Below are 16,263 nucleotides of genomic sequence, written 5' to 3' on the forward strand. Positions count from 1 at the left end.
AGAATGCTGGGGGGGAACTTGGGTTTGAGGGATGTGACATGAAGGAAACCCCAGTTCTTAAGGGGGACATTTGGATGTGGCTGGGACCTGCGTGATGCCCTAGGTACATGGGAACATTCGTGGGTGAGTGACACCTGAGGGGCACAGTAAAGAGTCCCCCAGATCCAAAGGCGGCAGGGACCACAAGGGGGTGCACTCCGGGCTCTCCACCCACCTCCATCGTCCCAGACCTCCAGGCGGCGCCACGGAGCGCGCGGGGCAGTCCCGGGTCAGCCCGCACATACCTGCGGGATTACGCGCGGCGGGGCAGGAGGTGGGGCCGTCTCCGATTGGTCCACTCGAGCGGAGGGGCGGTGCCAAAAGCCAATCCTCGTGCCCAGCGCCGCCAAAGTCCCGCCCCCGGCTGTGGGCTCCACCTTCTAGCGGCTGGCCCCGCCACTCCGGGAAGCCTCTGTCCTCTCCTGCCCCGGCTCTGACAGTGATCCAGACACAGTACTTCCATTCGTCCAAAAGAGAGGAAGGCCCCGAGGAAACTGCTTTTCGGGGAGCCAGGGACTTTACACAACCACGGGCTTTCTCGACGTTCCTTGGATCCCTCACTCTATTTGGCGATTGGGAGCCTCTTCAGTGGTGCAAGATCCCAGACACGCCCTGGCCACGTCCCATGGCGAGCGTCCACGCGCCGACCACGCCCACTCCGTTTTTCTTCTCTTGGCCAGCGCCCCGCCCACCGAGGTCGAGTCTAAACTCGGGGTGTCTTCCACATCCAGCTGCACCCAACACTTGCCACAGCCTCCCATGCTCAGCAATTTGGAGACAAGGACCCCCAATATTGGTGTCTGGAGCCAGGGCGCTCCCAACCCCCATCTTGACCCTTCCCAGGGGCTCAAGGGCCCTGCAGCCAGGGGTGGGAAGGGGTCAGTGGCTGCAACCAGGTCCTAAATCAAACGTCCTAGCTGGTGCCCTTTTTTTTTTTTTTTTGAGACGGAGTCTCGCTCTGTCGCCCAGGCTGAAGTGCAGTGGCGCGATCTCGGCTCACTGCAAGCTCTGCCTCCCGGATTCACGCCATTCTCCTGCCTCAGCCTGGCAAGTAGCTGGGACTACAGGCGCCCGCCACCACGCCCGGCTAATTTTTTTTGGTATTTTTAGTAGAGACGGGGTTTCACCGTGTTAGCCAGGATGGTCTCGATCTCCTGACCTCGTGATCCGCCCGCCTTGGCCTCCCAAAGTGCTGGGATTACAGGCGTAAGCCACCACACCCAGCCGCTGGGTGCCTTTTCTTTCCACTTTGCAACCTCAGTTTTCTCATCTGTAAAATGGAAAAGATAATCCTACCAACTCATAGGGCTGTGGTGACAATTAAATGACATCGGTAACGCATTCGGCCCTGTGCTCCCTCATGGTGAGCTGTCCATCCCTGTTTTGAAATATTTACATAAGGCCTGGCGCGGTGGCTTACGCTTGTAATCCCAGCACTTTGGGAGGCTGAGGAGGGCAGATCACCTGAGGTCAGGTGTTCGAGACCAGCCTGGCCAACATGGCGAAACCCCGTCTCTACTAAAAATACAAAAATTAGCCGGGTGTGGTGGGACATGCCTGTAATCCCAGCTACTCCGGAGGCTAAGGCAGGAGAATCGCTTGAACCTGGGAGGCAGAAGGTTGGAGTGAGCCCAGATCGTGCTACTGCACTCCAGCCTGGGCAACAGAGCAGGACAATAAAAAGAGAAATATTTACGTAAGTACCATGGAATGAAGCCAGCAGTCGCTCCCATCCCACCCCTTGCTTGACGCTGCACCCAGAAATGAGGTCGTTTTTTTTTTTTTTTTTTTTGTAGAGGAAACGGGGTGGGAGACACACCCCAGTCTCAAAATTAAAAAAAGCTCTGTTCAGTCTTTAAAAAAAAAAAAAAAAGGACATATAATACACCGTTCAATAAATAGAAAAAAAGTTACAAAATGATGTGATCTTTTGTCCTTAATATACAGAAGGGAGATGTGGGGGTGACTGGGGGGGTGATGTTCTCCCTTCTCCTCCCTGGGTCAAGGTGGGGGAAAGGAAGGATGGCCAAAGAGAGACGGTGGCAGGGACTTAGGTGCGGAGAGAAAGGCAGGTAAGTGCCAGGAAAAATGAAAACAGAGTATGAAGGGGCGAAGCAGAAAGACAGGAGGAGAAAGGGTGAAGAGAGAGCCAGAAAAATGCCAAGATGCAGGTCTCTTTCCTTTCCTGATCGGGGGTGGGGTCTCTGGCTCTCTCTCATTTGTGTCCCCCCACCCCAGGTTGGGAGGGGCAGTGTGAGCCTCGCTCAGTTCCTGAGTTGTACGTCCAGTGACTAGCAGGTGAGAGGAGAGGGCAGCAATGACTTCCCTAACCCTGAGCCCACCCTGGGACCCTAGTGCCCAAGGAAATGGGGGTCCTGGCCACACAGGAGGATAAGGGGGTGAGGTATGAGGCTGAGGCCTGAGGCCTCTTCAATTCCTTCAGTGGGGGTGAGCCATTGGTCCGGGCTGGGCAGCCACTTTGGAGGTGGCATAACGGGGGGCCCTGAGGAGTAAGGGGTTGGGGAGGACCCCTGGCCACCCAGGGTGGGGTTGGGGGAAAATGTGCTACATTGATTTAGAGGGCTGATTTCTGGAAAGTCCTGCCTCCCAGCTTCCCTCCTGGAGCCCAAGCCAGTCTGGGTAAGGGGAGTTTCTCTATTGCTTTTGGGGGGCCCAAAGTGGGGTCATACCAGCAGCCCAAGGACACACCCCTTCTAAGCTTCTGGGTGGTAGTATGGCTTCGGCTTCTGGAGTCTTGCACACTTGCTCACACACTCCCAGGCACACATGTGGCAGGATGCCCCTTCCCCTGCCCCCCATCTCCAGCCGGGCTCCTTCCCTGACTTAATAATACTGAAATGCCACGTGGGCCTCATTGGAGAGCAAGGGTGGGGGACGCAGGGGCGAGGGGGATCCCCACTCCCACGCACCCCACTGCCCCTCAACCAAAACGCTCCCGCACCAAAAGCATGAGTTTCTTCTTGCCCTTGTAGGTCTGTTTGAGGTTCTCCAAGAACTGTGCGAACTGGAGGTGCCCATCGGGCGCCAGCAGGAAGGTCTCCCGGGCCTTGCCCAGGAATTCAATGAAGTCCCCATAGTGCCGCGGGCTGATGTGCGTGAGGCGCGAGTGGCTGGTGGTGATGTAGGCGGTGACTGCCGCATCCAGGAGCTGGCAGAGCGGCGCCCGGTCAGCACCCAGTGGCTTGGTGGCCCGGCGTGCCCCTAAGGGGCCCAGGCCGGGCGCCGAGAGAGTCCAGCGGCGCAGAATATCGGACAGCATTGGGGCACAGTGGATGCTGCGGATGATGAGGGGGACGATGGCAGAGAGCTCGTGCCGGCCCAGGGAGTGGCTGAGCGAGCAGGCCCAAAGCACGTCGTTGACGGCAGGGTGGCTGTCCTGGTTGAAGGCAATGCTGAGCTGCGCCAGGGCCAGCGTTGCCAGCTTGTAGGCCCGGAGCGGCAGCCCGCGGTGCTCCATATAGCGGGCCACAGTGAAGAGGTGGGCGTGGCCCAGGCCGCCGGCCGCCGCGTCCAGCACGATCTGGTAGGCCGCCTCGAAGGCCGAGTGGTTCTTCTCACACAGGGTCAGGGCAGGCAAAGCGCAGTTCTGAGGATCCTTCATGGCGCACTGCAAGGCCAGGGTGCGGGCGCAGGCCCAGAGCTCCTCCCTCCGGGGTGTGTCCAGCTGCAGTCGCAGCAGAGTGGCGTGTGTGGTGCCCGTCACTGCTACGATGGTGGCCGCCTCCACCGGTGTGAATAGGGAATACCAGTTCTGCATGATATTCATCAGGGCTTGCGGGCCTGGTGGGAGGTGAGGGGGGAAATCCATCAGGAGAGGGGGCAGAGACATGTGTATGTATGCGTGGGTTAACCATGACACTGTCACCTCCACTTCCACCTACACACCATGCTGAACAGAAACTTCCTTTCCAAATCACCAGGGTGCAGCTGGACCAGGTGGGAATGACCTGTGTAGAAGGCTAAGCTTTGGAGCCTCTTTCTGCACCCGCCTCACCCCGCTGCAGCCACATTAGCCTGGCCAGTCTCTAGGCCTCTGTCCAGCTCCATTGACTGGCCGGCCATTCCCTCCTGGCCAAGCCCTGAGCACAGGCTGGAATCGGGGAAGAGTCTCTACTTCTCTGTCCCTTTTTTTTTTTTTTTTTTTTTTGAGGTGGAGTCTCGCTCTGTCGCCCAGGCTGGAGTGCAGTGGCGCGATCTCGGCTCACTGCAAGCTCTGCCTCCCGGGTTCAAGCCATTCTCTTGCCTCGACCTCCCGAGTAGCTGGGACTACAGGCGCCGGCCACCATGCCCAGCTAATTTGTTAATATTTTTAGTAGAGACAGGGTTTCACCCTGTTAGCCAGGATGGTCTTGATCCCCTGACCTTGTGATATGCCCGTTCTGAGATGGAGTCTTGCTCTGTCACCCAGGCTGGAGTGCAGCAGCGAGTTCTTGGCTCACTGCAACCTCCGACTCCTGGGTTCCAGAAATTCTCCTGCCTCAGCCTCCCAAGTAGCTGGTATTACAGGCACATATCACCACACCTGGGTAATTTTTGCATTTTTAGTAGAGATGGGATTTTGCCATGTTGGCTAGGCTGGTCTCCAACTCCTGACCTCAAGTGATCCACCTGCCTCAGCCTCCTAAAGTGCTAGGATTACAGGGGTGAGCCACGGCGCCCGGCCCTCTTTACTTTTATTAAACAATTTTTTAGAGACAGGGTCTCACCCTGCCACTCAGGCTGGAGTGCAGTGGTACAGTCACAGCTGACTGCAGCCTCAATCTCCTGGGCTCAAGTGATTTTCTCACCTCAGCCCCCCCGATAGTTGGGACTATAGGTGTGTGCCACCACGCCTGGCTTGCTTCTCTCTTTTTTTTTTTTCCCCAGAGGGGGTTTTCCTCTGTCGCACAGGCTGGAGTGCAGTGGCACAATCATGGCTAACTGTAGCATTGATCTCCTGGGCTCAAGCGATCCTCCTGCCTCAGCCTCCCAAGCAGGTGGAACTATAGGCACGTGCCACCATGCCCAGCTAGTTTTTAATTTTTTGTAGAGATGGGGTATCACTATGTTACCCAAGCTGCTCTTGAACTCCTGGGCTCAAGTGATCCTCCCGCTTTGGCCTCCCAAAGTGCTGGGATTACAGGCGTGAGCCACCGCGCCCAGCTGCTTCTCTCTTTCTTGTCTGTCTGGTTCTCTCAGTGCCCTCTGCAGAACCAGAACAGCGAGGTGGGTTGCAGGTCCCCTTAGGGGCTCTCACCAATCTCTGTGGCACAGCTGACCAGCCAGCGCACCATCTCCCTCCGCCGCCAGGTCATTATGTTCAGAGTCATCCGCATCACCTGCAGGGTAGGGGTGGGGAGAAGGGGGTTAGCCCGAGTCTTGGGCTGGCCTATGGAGGGGCATTGGGAGATGGAGGACCCCAGAAACACTTGAGGTTAAAGCTGAACCAATGAACCTGGGTAAGTGATCTCAACTCTCTAGGCATCAGTTTCCTTACTTAGAAAAATGGAGATAAAATAGTATCTGTCTCATAGGATTGTTTTGCTGTTTTTGTTTTTGCTTGTTTGTTTTTTGAGATGGTTTGTTTGTTTTGTGAGATGGAATCTTGCTCTGTCATCCAGACTGGAGTGCAGTGACGCGATCTTGGCTCACTACAACCTCCGCCTCCCAAGTTCAAACAATTCTCCTGCCTCAGCCTCCCAAGTAGCTGGGATTACAGGCGCCTGCCACCATGCTCAGCTAATTTTTATACTTTTAGTAGAGACGGGGTTTCACCGTGTTAGCCAGGATGGTCTCAATCTCCTGACCTTGTGATACGCCAGCGTCAGCCTCCCAAAATGCTGGGATTGCAGGAGTGAGCCACTGCGCCTGGCCTTTTTTTTTTTCCTTTTTGAGATGGAGTCTTGCTCTGTCACCCAGACTGGAGCGCAGTGGTTCGATCTTGTCTCACTGCGTGCTCTGCCTCCCAGGTTCAGGCCATTCCTCCTACCTCAGCCTCCTGAGTAGCTGGGACTACAGGCACCTGCCACCACACCCAGCTCATTTTTTGTATTTCTTTTAGTAGAGACGGGGTTTCACCGTGTTAGCCAGGGTGGTCTCGATCTCCTGACCTCGTGATCTGCCGCCTTAACCTCCCAAAGTACTGGGATGACAGGCATGAGCCACCGCGCCCGGCTTCCTTTTTTTTTTTTTTTTGAGGGTCTCACTCTGTCACCCAGGCTGGAGTGCAGTTGTGGTCTCTCGGCTCACTGTAACCTACACCTCCTGGGTTCATGTGATTCTCCTGCCTCAGCCTCCCAAGTAGCTGGAATTACAGGCGCCCATAACCACCTGCGGCTAATTTTTGGTAGAGATGGGTTTTCACTGTGTTGGCCAGGCTGGTCTTGAACTCCTGGCCTCAAGCGATCCACCTCGGCCTCCCAAAATGCTGGGATTACAGGTTACAGGTGCGAGTCACAGCACCTGGCCCCAATTTCTTTTTTCTTTTCTGCTTTTTCTTTTAGAGTTGGGGTCTTCTTGCTCTGTAACCTGGGGTGCAGTGGTGTGATCATAGCTCACTGCTGCAGCCTCAAATTCCTGGCCTCAGGCAATCCTCCTGCCTCAGCCTCCTGAGGAGCTGGGACTACAGGGGTGCACCATCACATCTGGCTAATTTTTAAAGTTTTTTTTTTTTTTTTTGAGACGGAGTCTTGCTTGTCGCCCAGGCTAGAGTGCAGTGGCGCGATCTTGGCTCACTGCAAGCTCCACCTCCCGGGTTCACGCCATTCTCCGGCCTCAGCCTCCCGAGTAGCTGGAACTACAGGCGCCCGCCACCACGCCCGGCTAATCTTTTGTATTTTTATAGAGATAGGGTTTCACCGTGTTAGCCAGGATGGTCTCTATCTCCTGACCTTGTGATCTGCCTGCCTCGGCCTCCCAAAGTGCTGGGATTACAGGCATGAGCCACCGTGCCCGGCCCTAAAGTTTTTTTTTTAGAGCAGGGGTCTCACTATGTTTTCCAGGCCAATCTCAAACTCCTGGCCCCAAGCAATCCTCCCATCTTGGCCTCCCAAAATGCTGGGATTACAGGTGTGAGCCACTGTGCCCGGCCCTATTCCTTATCTTCTTAGTGAACTTCTGCCACCCTCTGAGGCCCCACCCCCACAGGTCTCTTACCTGTCTATTCCTGCAGTCTCCGCCCTCCTCCAGGTCCCATGGGACCCATACCCTACGGACGACTTCTTTCCAGCAAGCTGCACCCAAGATTTGCCCTTGCAGTACCACCCTTTGTTTGGCCCCTGGGGATGACCCAGACGCTCAGCTGCAGGCCCTGCATACAGGACTTTTTTTTTTTTTTTTTTTTCATGAGACAGAGTCTTGCTGTGTCCTTCAGGCTGGAGTGCAGTGGCGTGATTTCGGCTCACTCCAACCTCTGCCTCCCGGGTTCAAGCGATTCTCCTGCCTCAACCCGAGTAGCTGGGATTACAGGTGCGTGCCACCACACTTGGCTAATTTTTGTATTTTTAGTAGAGATGGGGTTTCATCATGTTGGCCAGGCTAGTCTCGAACTCCTGGCCTCGTGATCTGCCCGCCTCGGCCTCCCAAAGTGCTGGGATTACAGGTGTGGGCCACCACACCCTGCCGCATACAGGACTTTCAACCACAGACCCCACCCCTAGAGTTGGCTGGCATCTCATCTTCAGGACCTTACCCAGGGCCAGCCTCTCAGTGGTGAATCCCTTTCCATAGATGGGCGATCCTCTTCAGGCCCCACCCCCAAGGAAGCTCCTTATTGGTAGGCTCTGTCCCACCCTCGGCTTCAAACCCACCCACCCATGATCTTTAACCAATAGCACATCACTCCCAGGCCCCACCCCCAGATTTCGCTTGCTATCCATCCGCTGGCTTGCAGGCCCTGCCTCTCTGCTCCAGTGACAACTCTCCCCTAGACCTCAGTCTCCTCCATAGGTGGATTCTATTAATAATTCATAGGCTTCACCCCTAATGGGGACCCCATTCCCACACTCCCAAGTCTTACAGACCTTGCCCTTCTGTGGCTCTGCCCCCAAAGGTGAGGTTGACAGTCAGGCCCCACCTGCAGAGGTGTGGCCCACATGCAGACCCCATCGCCGAGACACGATTCATCTAATCCCCATTCCCAGGGGAGTGGCTCACTCATGCCACGCCCCCAAGGAAGTGGCCCACTCATGCCACGCCCTCAGAGGTGTGGCTCACTCACAGTCCCCGCCCCAAGGGAGTGGCTCTCGCTCAGGCCCCACCCCTGAGGAACAGCTCGGGCAAAAGCGGGGTCCCCAGCGAAGTGGCTCACTCACAGCCCATGCCCCCGGAGGCGCAGCTCACAATCAATCCTGGCCCCAAGCCAGCATCGCCCTCCCGCATCCACCTGGCAGCCCTCACCTGCAGCCCCAGCTCCAGTGCGATGCCCAGCAGCGTGGTGTCTGGTGGGGCGCTAACCGGGGTGGCTGTCTTGCAGGCGTCTTGCGCCAGCTTGAAGAGCAGGGCGGGAGAGTGGATGTTCTGCTGGATGGAGCCCAGTACCGCGTGTAGCCACTTGGGGTCTCCTGGGTGAAGGGAGGGACAGAGGACACCGTCAGGTACACCCCAGCACCAGCCTTTGACAACCACCCGACCTGTTCACACAGATCCTTCCAGAGACACGTGTGAGTGTAGAGGGATGTGTACTGGGCAATGGTTCTGTGAAGATTCAGACCTCAGCGCCCCCAGGCCTTGCCAATTATCTCCTCTGTGGCCCTTTCCTGTTACAGAAAGCCACCTAGGGGCAGGGTGCAGTGGCTGCTCACACCTGTAATCCCATCACTTTGGGAGGCCTAGGTGGGCGGATCACTAGGTCAAGAGTTCGAGACCAGCCTGGCCAACATGGCAAAACCCCGTCTACAAAAATTAGCTGGGCATGGTGGCGGGCACCTGTAATCCCAGCTACTTGGGAGGCTGAGGCACGAGAATCACTTGAACCCGGGAGGCACAGGCTGCAGTGAGCTGATATCGCACCACTGCACTCCAGCCTGGGTGACAGAGCGATATCCATCTCAAAAAAAAAAAAGAAAAAAGAAAAGAAAGCCACCTAGGGATCCTGTGGACCTCTCCCTCATCTCAAGGGCATCGGATGCACACCCAGAATGCCTGGGTTCAAATTCTGGTCCTGCCACCCACTAGCTGTGTGACCCTGAGTAAGTCACTTTACCTCTCTGTGCCCTGGCTGCCCCATCTGTAAAATGGGTAACACTCAGGCAATGGAACCCACCTCACAGGGTGGTGGTGGGCCCATACTTGGCAAGGCCTTAACATGGCAAGGAGCTGCTCAAATGTTAGCTTTTATTATTATTTTGAGATGGAGTTTTGCTCTTGTTGTCCAGGCTGGAGTGCAGTGGTACAGTCTCGGCTCACTGCAACCTCTGTCTCCCGGGTTCACGCGATTGTCCTGCCTCAGCCTCCCCAAGTAGCTGAGATTACAGGTGCCCGCCACCACGCCCAGCTAATTTTCGTATTTTTAGTAGACACAGGATTTCACCATTTGGCCAGGCTGGTCTTGAATTCCTGACCTCAGGTGATCCCCCTGCCTTGGCCTCCCAAAGTGCTGGGATTACAGGTGTGCGCCACTGTGCCTGGCTAATTTTTGCATTTTTAGTAGAGACGGGGTTTTACCATATTGGCCAGGCTGTTCTTGAACTCCTGGCCTCAAGTGATTTGCTGGTCTCAAACTCCCGGCATCAAGTGATTTGCCCTCCTCGGCCTCCTAAAGTGCTGGGATTACAGGCATGAGCTACCGTGCTCAGCCAATAATGAGGTTTGGATGAGGTCATGAAGTTCAGGTACTCATGAGAGGGTTACTGACCTTAGAAGAAGATACACTGGAGAAATTTAACTTTTCCTCTCGGTCTCTCCTCTCTCCCTCTTCTCTTTCTTCTCTCTCTCCTCTCTGTTACCTGACTCCTCTCTCTGTCCCCCTCCTACTATCTCTTTGTCCCTCTCTCTCTCTCCCCACCTCCTCTCTCTCACTTTCCTCTCTACTCACCCCTCCACTCCCCCCAACTCTCAACACAGCAAGAAGGCAGCCGTCTGTAAGCTGGGAAGAGAGCCCTCACCAGGAACTAGCCATACTGACGTAGTGATCTTAGACTTCTAGCCTCCAGAAATGTGAGAAAATAAATTTTTGTTGTTGAAGTCCCGCAGTCTCTGGTGTTTTGTTACGGCAGCCTGAGCTAAGACACCAGCTACCTGCATGGCTCCACCTCACCTTCCAGTCTCTGCTTAAATGTTCACCTGTTTTATTCCACTCCATGGTACTTGTTCCTTTCTCATTTACTGCATCACTTGCTTCTCCCCACTAGAATGTCATTCCACAGGGCAGGGGATCTGGGACAGTTTTGCCACCTGCTACATCCCCAGCACCTGAGACAGTGTCTGGTATATATAGGAGGCGCTCAAGGAATGTGGGTGGAATTTCGTGAAAGGATAAGAGGAAGTAGGAAAGTTAAGAGGGAAGGAAGAAGGAGATGACAGAGGAGGAAGATAAAGGAATCAGGACAGCTGCCACCCTCACCCTTGGCGGCTGTCAACATGGTGGAAGCCAGTTCACACTGGCGGGTCTCCAGGTGGCCAAGGATGAACCAGCGGGGGAAGCGGTTGCTCATGATGGAGTCCAGTGGGCTGGGATGAGGTTCTCCAGCAGGAAATGCTGTCTCCAGTACAGGCAGCCTGGGTAAGAGGAGAAGTGAGCCATGGTGAGGTGGGTCTGTTGTCCCCATTCTCTCTAGGAGACAGAGAAGCCCCCTGTCTTGGCCTCCCCACTTCAGCCAGCAGAGCCCTGACAACTCAAGATGGTGGAAGATGTGTGTGCAAGATGTTCACTGCAGTGTTGTTTATAAATTGATACATTTGGCCGGGTGCGGTGGCTCAAGCCTGTAATCCCAGCACTTTGGGAGGCTGAGACGGGCGGATCACGAGGTCAGGAGATCGAGATCATCCTGGCTAACACGGTGAAACCCCATCTCTACTAAAAAAAAAATACAAAAAAAAACTAGCCGGGCGAGGTGGCGGGCGCCTGTAGTCCCAGCTACTCGGGAGGCTGAGGCAGGAGAATGGTCTAAACCCGGGAGGCGGAGCTTGCAGTGAGCTGAGATCCGGCCACTGCACCCCAGCCTGGGCGACAGAGCAAGACTCTGTCTCAAAAAAAAAAAAAAAAAAAAAAAAAAAAAAAAAAAAAATATATATATATATATATATATATATATATATATAAATTGATACATTTACTTATTTTAGAGATAGGGTCTCACTCCGTCACCCAGGCTGGAGTCCTGTGGTGCAATCATAGCTCACTGCAGCCTTGAACTTCTGGGCTCAAGTGATCCTCCCATTTCAGCATCCTGAGTAGCTGGGACTACAGGCATGTGCCACCATACCTGGCTTTTTTCTTTTTGAGACCGAGTTTCGCTCTTGTTGCCCAGGCTGGAGTGCAATGGCGCGATCTCGGCTCACTGCAACCTCACCTCCCTGGTTTAAGCGATTCTGCTGCCTCAGCCTCCCTGGTAGCTGGGATTACGAGCCATGCGCCACCATGCCCGGTTAATTTTGTATTTTTAGTACAGATGGGGTTTCTCCATGTTGGTCAGGCTGGTCTTGAACTCCTGACCTCAGATGATCTGCCTGCCTCAGTCTCCTAAAGTGCTGGGATTACAGGTGTGAGCCACCAAGCCCAGCCTTTTCTTTCCCTTTCCCTTTCTTCTCTTCCTTCCTTCCTTCCTTCCTTCCTTCCTTCCTCCCTCCTCCCTCCCTCCCTCCCTCCCTCCCCTCCCTCCCTCCTTCCCTCTGTCCCTCCTATCTCTCTCTTTCTCTGTCTCTCTCTCTATAAAGATGGGGTCTTGCTATGTTGCCCAGGCTGGTCTCAAACTCCTGGTCTCAGGTGATTCTCCTGTCTCAGCCTCCTTGTAAGCTATATTGCTAAGTGGCTCACCATATATGCAGTTTTGTGTTTAGAAAGTTATTCAAGGCCAGGCACAGTGGCTCATGCCTGTAATTTTAGCACTTTGGTAGACTGAGGCAGTCAGATTGCTTGAGTCCAGGAGTTTGAGACCAGCATGGGCAACACAGCGAAACCTTGTCTCTACAAAAAATACAAAAATTAGTTGGGGGTGGTGGTGGGCTCCTGTAGTCCAAACTACTCAGAAGGCTGAGGTGGGTGGGAGGATCGCCTGAGCCTGGGAGTTTGAGGCTGCGGTGAGCTGTGACAGTGCCACTGCACTCCATCCAGCCTGGGTGACAGAAAGAGACCGTCTCAACAAAAACAACAACAGCAACAACAAAAAAAGTTATTTTTTTTTTGAGACGGAGTCTCGCTCTGTCGCCCAGGCTGGAGTGCAGTGGCCGGGTCTCAGCTCACTGTAAGCTCCGCCTCCCGAGTTCACGCCATTCTCCTGCCTCAGTCTCCGGAGTAGCTGGGACTACAGGCGCCCGCCACCTCGCCCGGCTAGTTTTTTGTATTTTTAGTAGAGACGGGGTTTCACCATGTTAGCCAGGATGGTCTCGATCTCCTGACCTTGTGATCCGCCCGTCTCGGCCTCCCAAAGTGCTGGGATTACAGGCTTGAGCCACCGTGCCCGGCCAAAAAAAGTTATTCAAAGTTGCCCAATGGTGGGATTAACAGCATGCAATAGGACTCAGGCTAGCCTCATTCCAAATATTACCTAAGCTTCCTTGCTGTTCCTGTAGATGGAAAATGAGAGTAAACATACTTATTTTGCTAGGTTGTTTTGAAGATTATATAAGGTACTGAGTCATGGACTCAGACAAGAGGCCAGCATATTTTTTCTTCAAAGGGCCGGACCACTAATATTTTGGGCTTTGCAGGGTCTTTGGTCTGTATTTCTTTTTTTTTCTTTTCTTTTTTTTTTTAGAGAGTCTCGCTCTGTCATCCAGCTGGAGTACAGTGGCGTGATCTTGGCTCACTGTAACCTCTGCCTCCCAAGTTCAAGCAATTCTCATGCCTCAGCCTCCTGAGTTGCTGGGATTACAGGCGTGCGCCATTGTGCCCGGCTAATTTTTACATTTTTGTTTTTATTTATTTTTTTTTTTGAGACAGAGTTTTGGTCTTGTTGCCCAGGCTGGATTGCAGTGGCACAATCTCGGCTCACTGCAACCTCTGCCTCCCGGGTTCAAATGATTATCTTGCCTCAGCCTCCCGAATAGCTAGGATTACAGGCGTGCACTACCGTGCCCAGTTCATTTTGTATTTTTAGTAGAGACAAGGTTTCTCCATGTTGGTCAGGCTGGTCTCGAACTCCCGAATTCAGGTGATCCGCCCACCTCGGCCTCCCAAAGTGCTGGGATTACAGGCGTGTACCATGGCTCCTGGCCCTAATTTTTGTATTTTTAGTAGACATGGGGTTGCATCATGTTGGCCAGGCTGGTCTTGAACTCCTGTCCTCAAGTGATCCACCCCTCTCAGCCTCCCAAAGTGCTGGGATTACGTGAGCCACCGTGCCCGGCCGCTGATCTGTATTTCAACAACTTAATTCTGTCATTGTCCTGCCAAAGAAGCCACAGACAGTTCACAGATGAATGGACATGGCTGTGTGCCAATAAAGCCATTTCTGGACACTGAAATTTGAATTTCACATATTTTTCATGTGTTATAAAATATTCTTTTGATTTTTTTCAACCGTTTATAAATGTAAAAACCATTCTTATCTCATGGGCTGTACAAAAACAGGTGGCAGGCCAAATTAGGCCTCATGGGCTGTATTTTGCTGAGAAAAAAATTTTTGCATAGAAAAGTCTGTTGTCTAAATCTTGGCTCTTACATGCTGCTCTTTCTAAATATTCTGGGAAAACACTCCCAACTCTGTGTGTGTGTGTGTGTGTGTCTGTGTGTGTGTGTGTGTGTGTTTTAAAGAGACGGGCCAAGATGAGAGGGTCGCTTGAGACCAGGAATTTGAGACCAACCTGGGCAATGTAATGAGATCCCATCTCTACAAAAAAAAAATTTAAAACTAGGCCAGGTGCGGTGGCTCATGCCTGTAATCCCAGCACTTTGGGAGGCCGAGGCGGGTGGATCACGAGATCAGATCAGACCATCCTGGCTAACATGGTGAAACCTTGTCTCTACTAAAAATACAAAAAGTTGGCCGGGCGCGGTGGCTCAAGCCTGTAATCCCAGCACTTTGGGAGGCCGAGACGGGCGGATCATGAGGTCAGGAGATTGAGACCATCCTGGCTAATACGGTGAAACCCCGTCTCTACTAAAAAATACAAAAAACTAGCCGGGCGAGGTGGTGGGCGCCTGTGGTCCCAGCTACTCGGAGGCTGAGGCAGGAGAATGGCGTAAACCCAGGAGGCGGAGCTTGCAGTGAGCTGAGATCCGGCCACTGCACTCCAGCCTGGGTGACAGAGCGAGACTCCGTCTCAAAAAAAAAAAAAAAATATACAAAAAGTTAGCTGGGAGTGGTGGTGGGCACCTGTAGTCCCAGCTACTGGGGAGGCTGAGGCAGGAGAATGGCGTGAACTCGGGAGGCGGAGCTTGCAGTGAGCCGAGATTGCGCCACTGCACTTCAGCCTGGGCAATGGAGTGAGACTCCTTCTCAAAAAAAATAAAATAAAATAAAATAAAAACTAGCCAGGTGTAGTGATGAGTGCCTGTAGTCCTAGTTACTTGAAAGGCTGAGGTGGGAGGATCCTATGAGCCCAAGTATACGAGGCTGTGAAGAGCTATGATCCTGCCATTGCATTCCAGCCTGGGCAATGGAGTGAGACTGTCTCTAAAAGGACAAAAAAAGAGAGATGGGGTCTTGCTCTGTTGCCCAGGCTGGAGTGCAGTGGCAATTCATAGGTGGGATCATAGATCACTACAGCCTTGAATTCCTGGCCTCAAACAATCCTCCCTCCTCAGCCTCCCAAGTAGCCGGGACCATAGATGTGTACCACCAGGCCGGATCCCAAGTTGTTTACAGGTATCTCTGAAGGATGGTTTCAGAAGGCGTGGAATAGGTTTCACCTTGTTGGGCATGGTTTACTATCGAGTTGGCCTTTTTTTTTCTCGAGACAGAGTCTCTCTCTGCCGCCCAGGCTGGAGTGCAGTGGCGCAATCTGGGCTCACTGCAAGCTCCGCCTCCCCAGTTCATGCCATTCTCCTGCCTCAGCCTCCCTAGGACTATAGGCGCCCACCACCACACCCGGCTAATTTTTTTTGTAGTTTTAGTAGCGATGGGGTTTCACAGCATTAGCCAGGATGGTCTCGATCTCCTGACCTCGTGATCCGCCCCCCTCGGCCTCCCAGAGTGCTGGGATTACAGGCGTGAGCCATCGCGCCTGGCCCCAACTGGTTCTTTTATGACATGTCCTTACAGTGGAAGACTACGCAGTGATTCACGTCCTGTGTGATACGACAAATCCTATAAGATGCAAAGCTCAATGAAAAAAAAGGTGCAAAGAATAGATACAGGATGTACCACCGGTATAAAAGGAGGACCAGCGTTCAATTTCCAGATTCTGGATTTGCAGAAACCTCAATTCTTTTTTTTTTTTTTTTTTTTTTGAGACGGAGTCTCGCTCTGTCGCCCAGGCTGGAGTGCAGTGGCCAGATCTCAGCTCACTGCAAGCTCCGCCTCCCGGGTTTACGCCATTCTCCTGCCTCAGCCTCCTGAGTAGCTGGGACTACAGGCGCCCGCCACCGCGCCCGGCTAGTTTTTTTATATTTTTAGTAGAGACGGGGTTTCACCGTGTTCGCCAGGATGGTCTCGATCTCCTGACCTCGTGATCCGCCCATCTTGGCCTCCCAAAGTGCTGGGATTACAGGCTTGAGCCACCGCGCCCGGCATAGAAACCTCAATTCTTGCAGGATAGATACGAAAGTGATAAATAATCACTCAAACTCAAAATAATACTACACATTTAGCCAGGTGCAGTGGCTCACGCCTATAATCCCAGAGCTTTGGAAAGCCGAGGTGGGCAGACCACTTGAGCTCAGAAATTCGAGACCAGTCTGAGCAACATGGTGAAACCCCGTCTCTACAAAAAATACAAAAATTAGCCCAGTGCGGTGATGCACGCCTGGAGTCTCGGATACTCAGGAGGCTGAGATGGGAGGATCACTTGAGCCCAGGAGGCAGAGGTTGTACTGAGCAGAGATTGCACCACCTTACTCCGGCCTGGGTGACACAGCCAGACCCTGTCTCAAAAACAAAAAACAAAAAACTCACATTTATACTT

General features: G+C 53.4%; 1 protein-coding gene across 2 annotated transcripts in view; it reads right to left on the reverse strand.

Moving 5' to 3' along the window:
* Positions 1-2,435: 2,435 nt before the first annotated feature.
* ZSWIM4 (zinc finger SWIM-type containing 4) overlaps positions 2,436-16,263 on the reverse strand; it is a 38,318-nt gene continuing 24,490 nt past the window's right edge. For both annotated transcript variants that reach the window (XM_050770069.1, XM_050770068.1), the window contains 4 exons: positions 10,601-10,755; positions 8,437-8,600; positions 5,297-5,378; positions 2,436-3,840 (listed from right to left, as the gene is read on the reverse strand). In XM_050770069.1, coding sequence (XP_050626026.1) covers positions 2,981-3,840; positions 5,297-5,378; positions 8,437-8,600; positions 10,601-10,755 — 1,261 coding nt within the window. In that variant the 3' untranslated portion in view covers positions 2,436-2,980. The remainder of the gene's footprint in view (positions 3,841-5,296; positions 5,379-8,436; positions 8,601-10,600; positions 10,756-16,263) is intronic.

The sequence above is a fragment of the Macaca thibetana genome, chromosome 19 (genome assembly GCF_024542745.1).
Source record: "Macaca thibetana thibetana isolate TM-01 chromosome 19, ASM2454274v1, whole genome shotgun sequence".
NCBI classification, from domain to species: Eukaryota; Metazoa; Chordata; class Mammalia; order Primates; family Cercopithecidae; genus Macaca; species Macaca thibetana.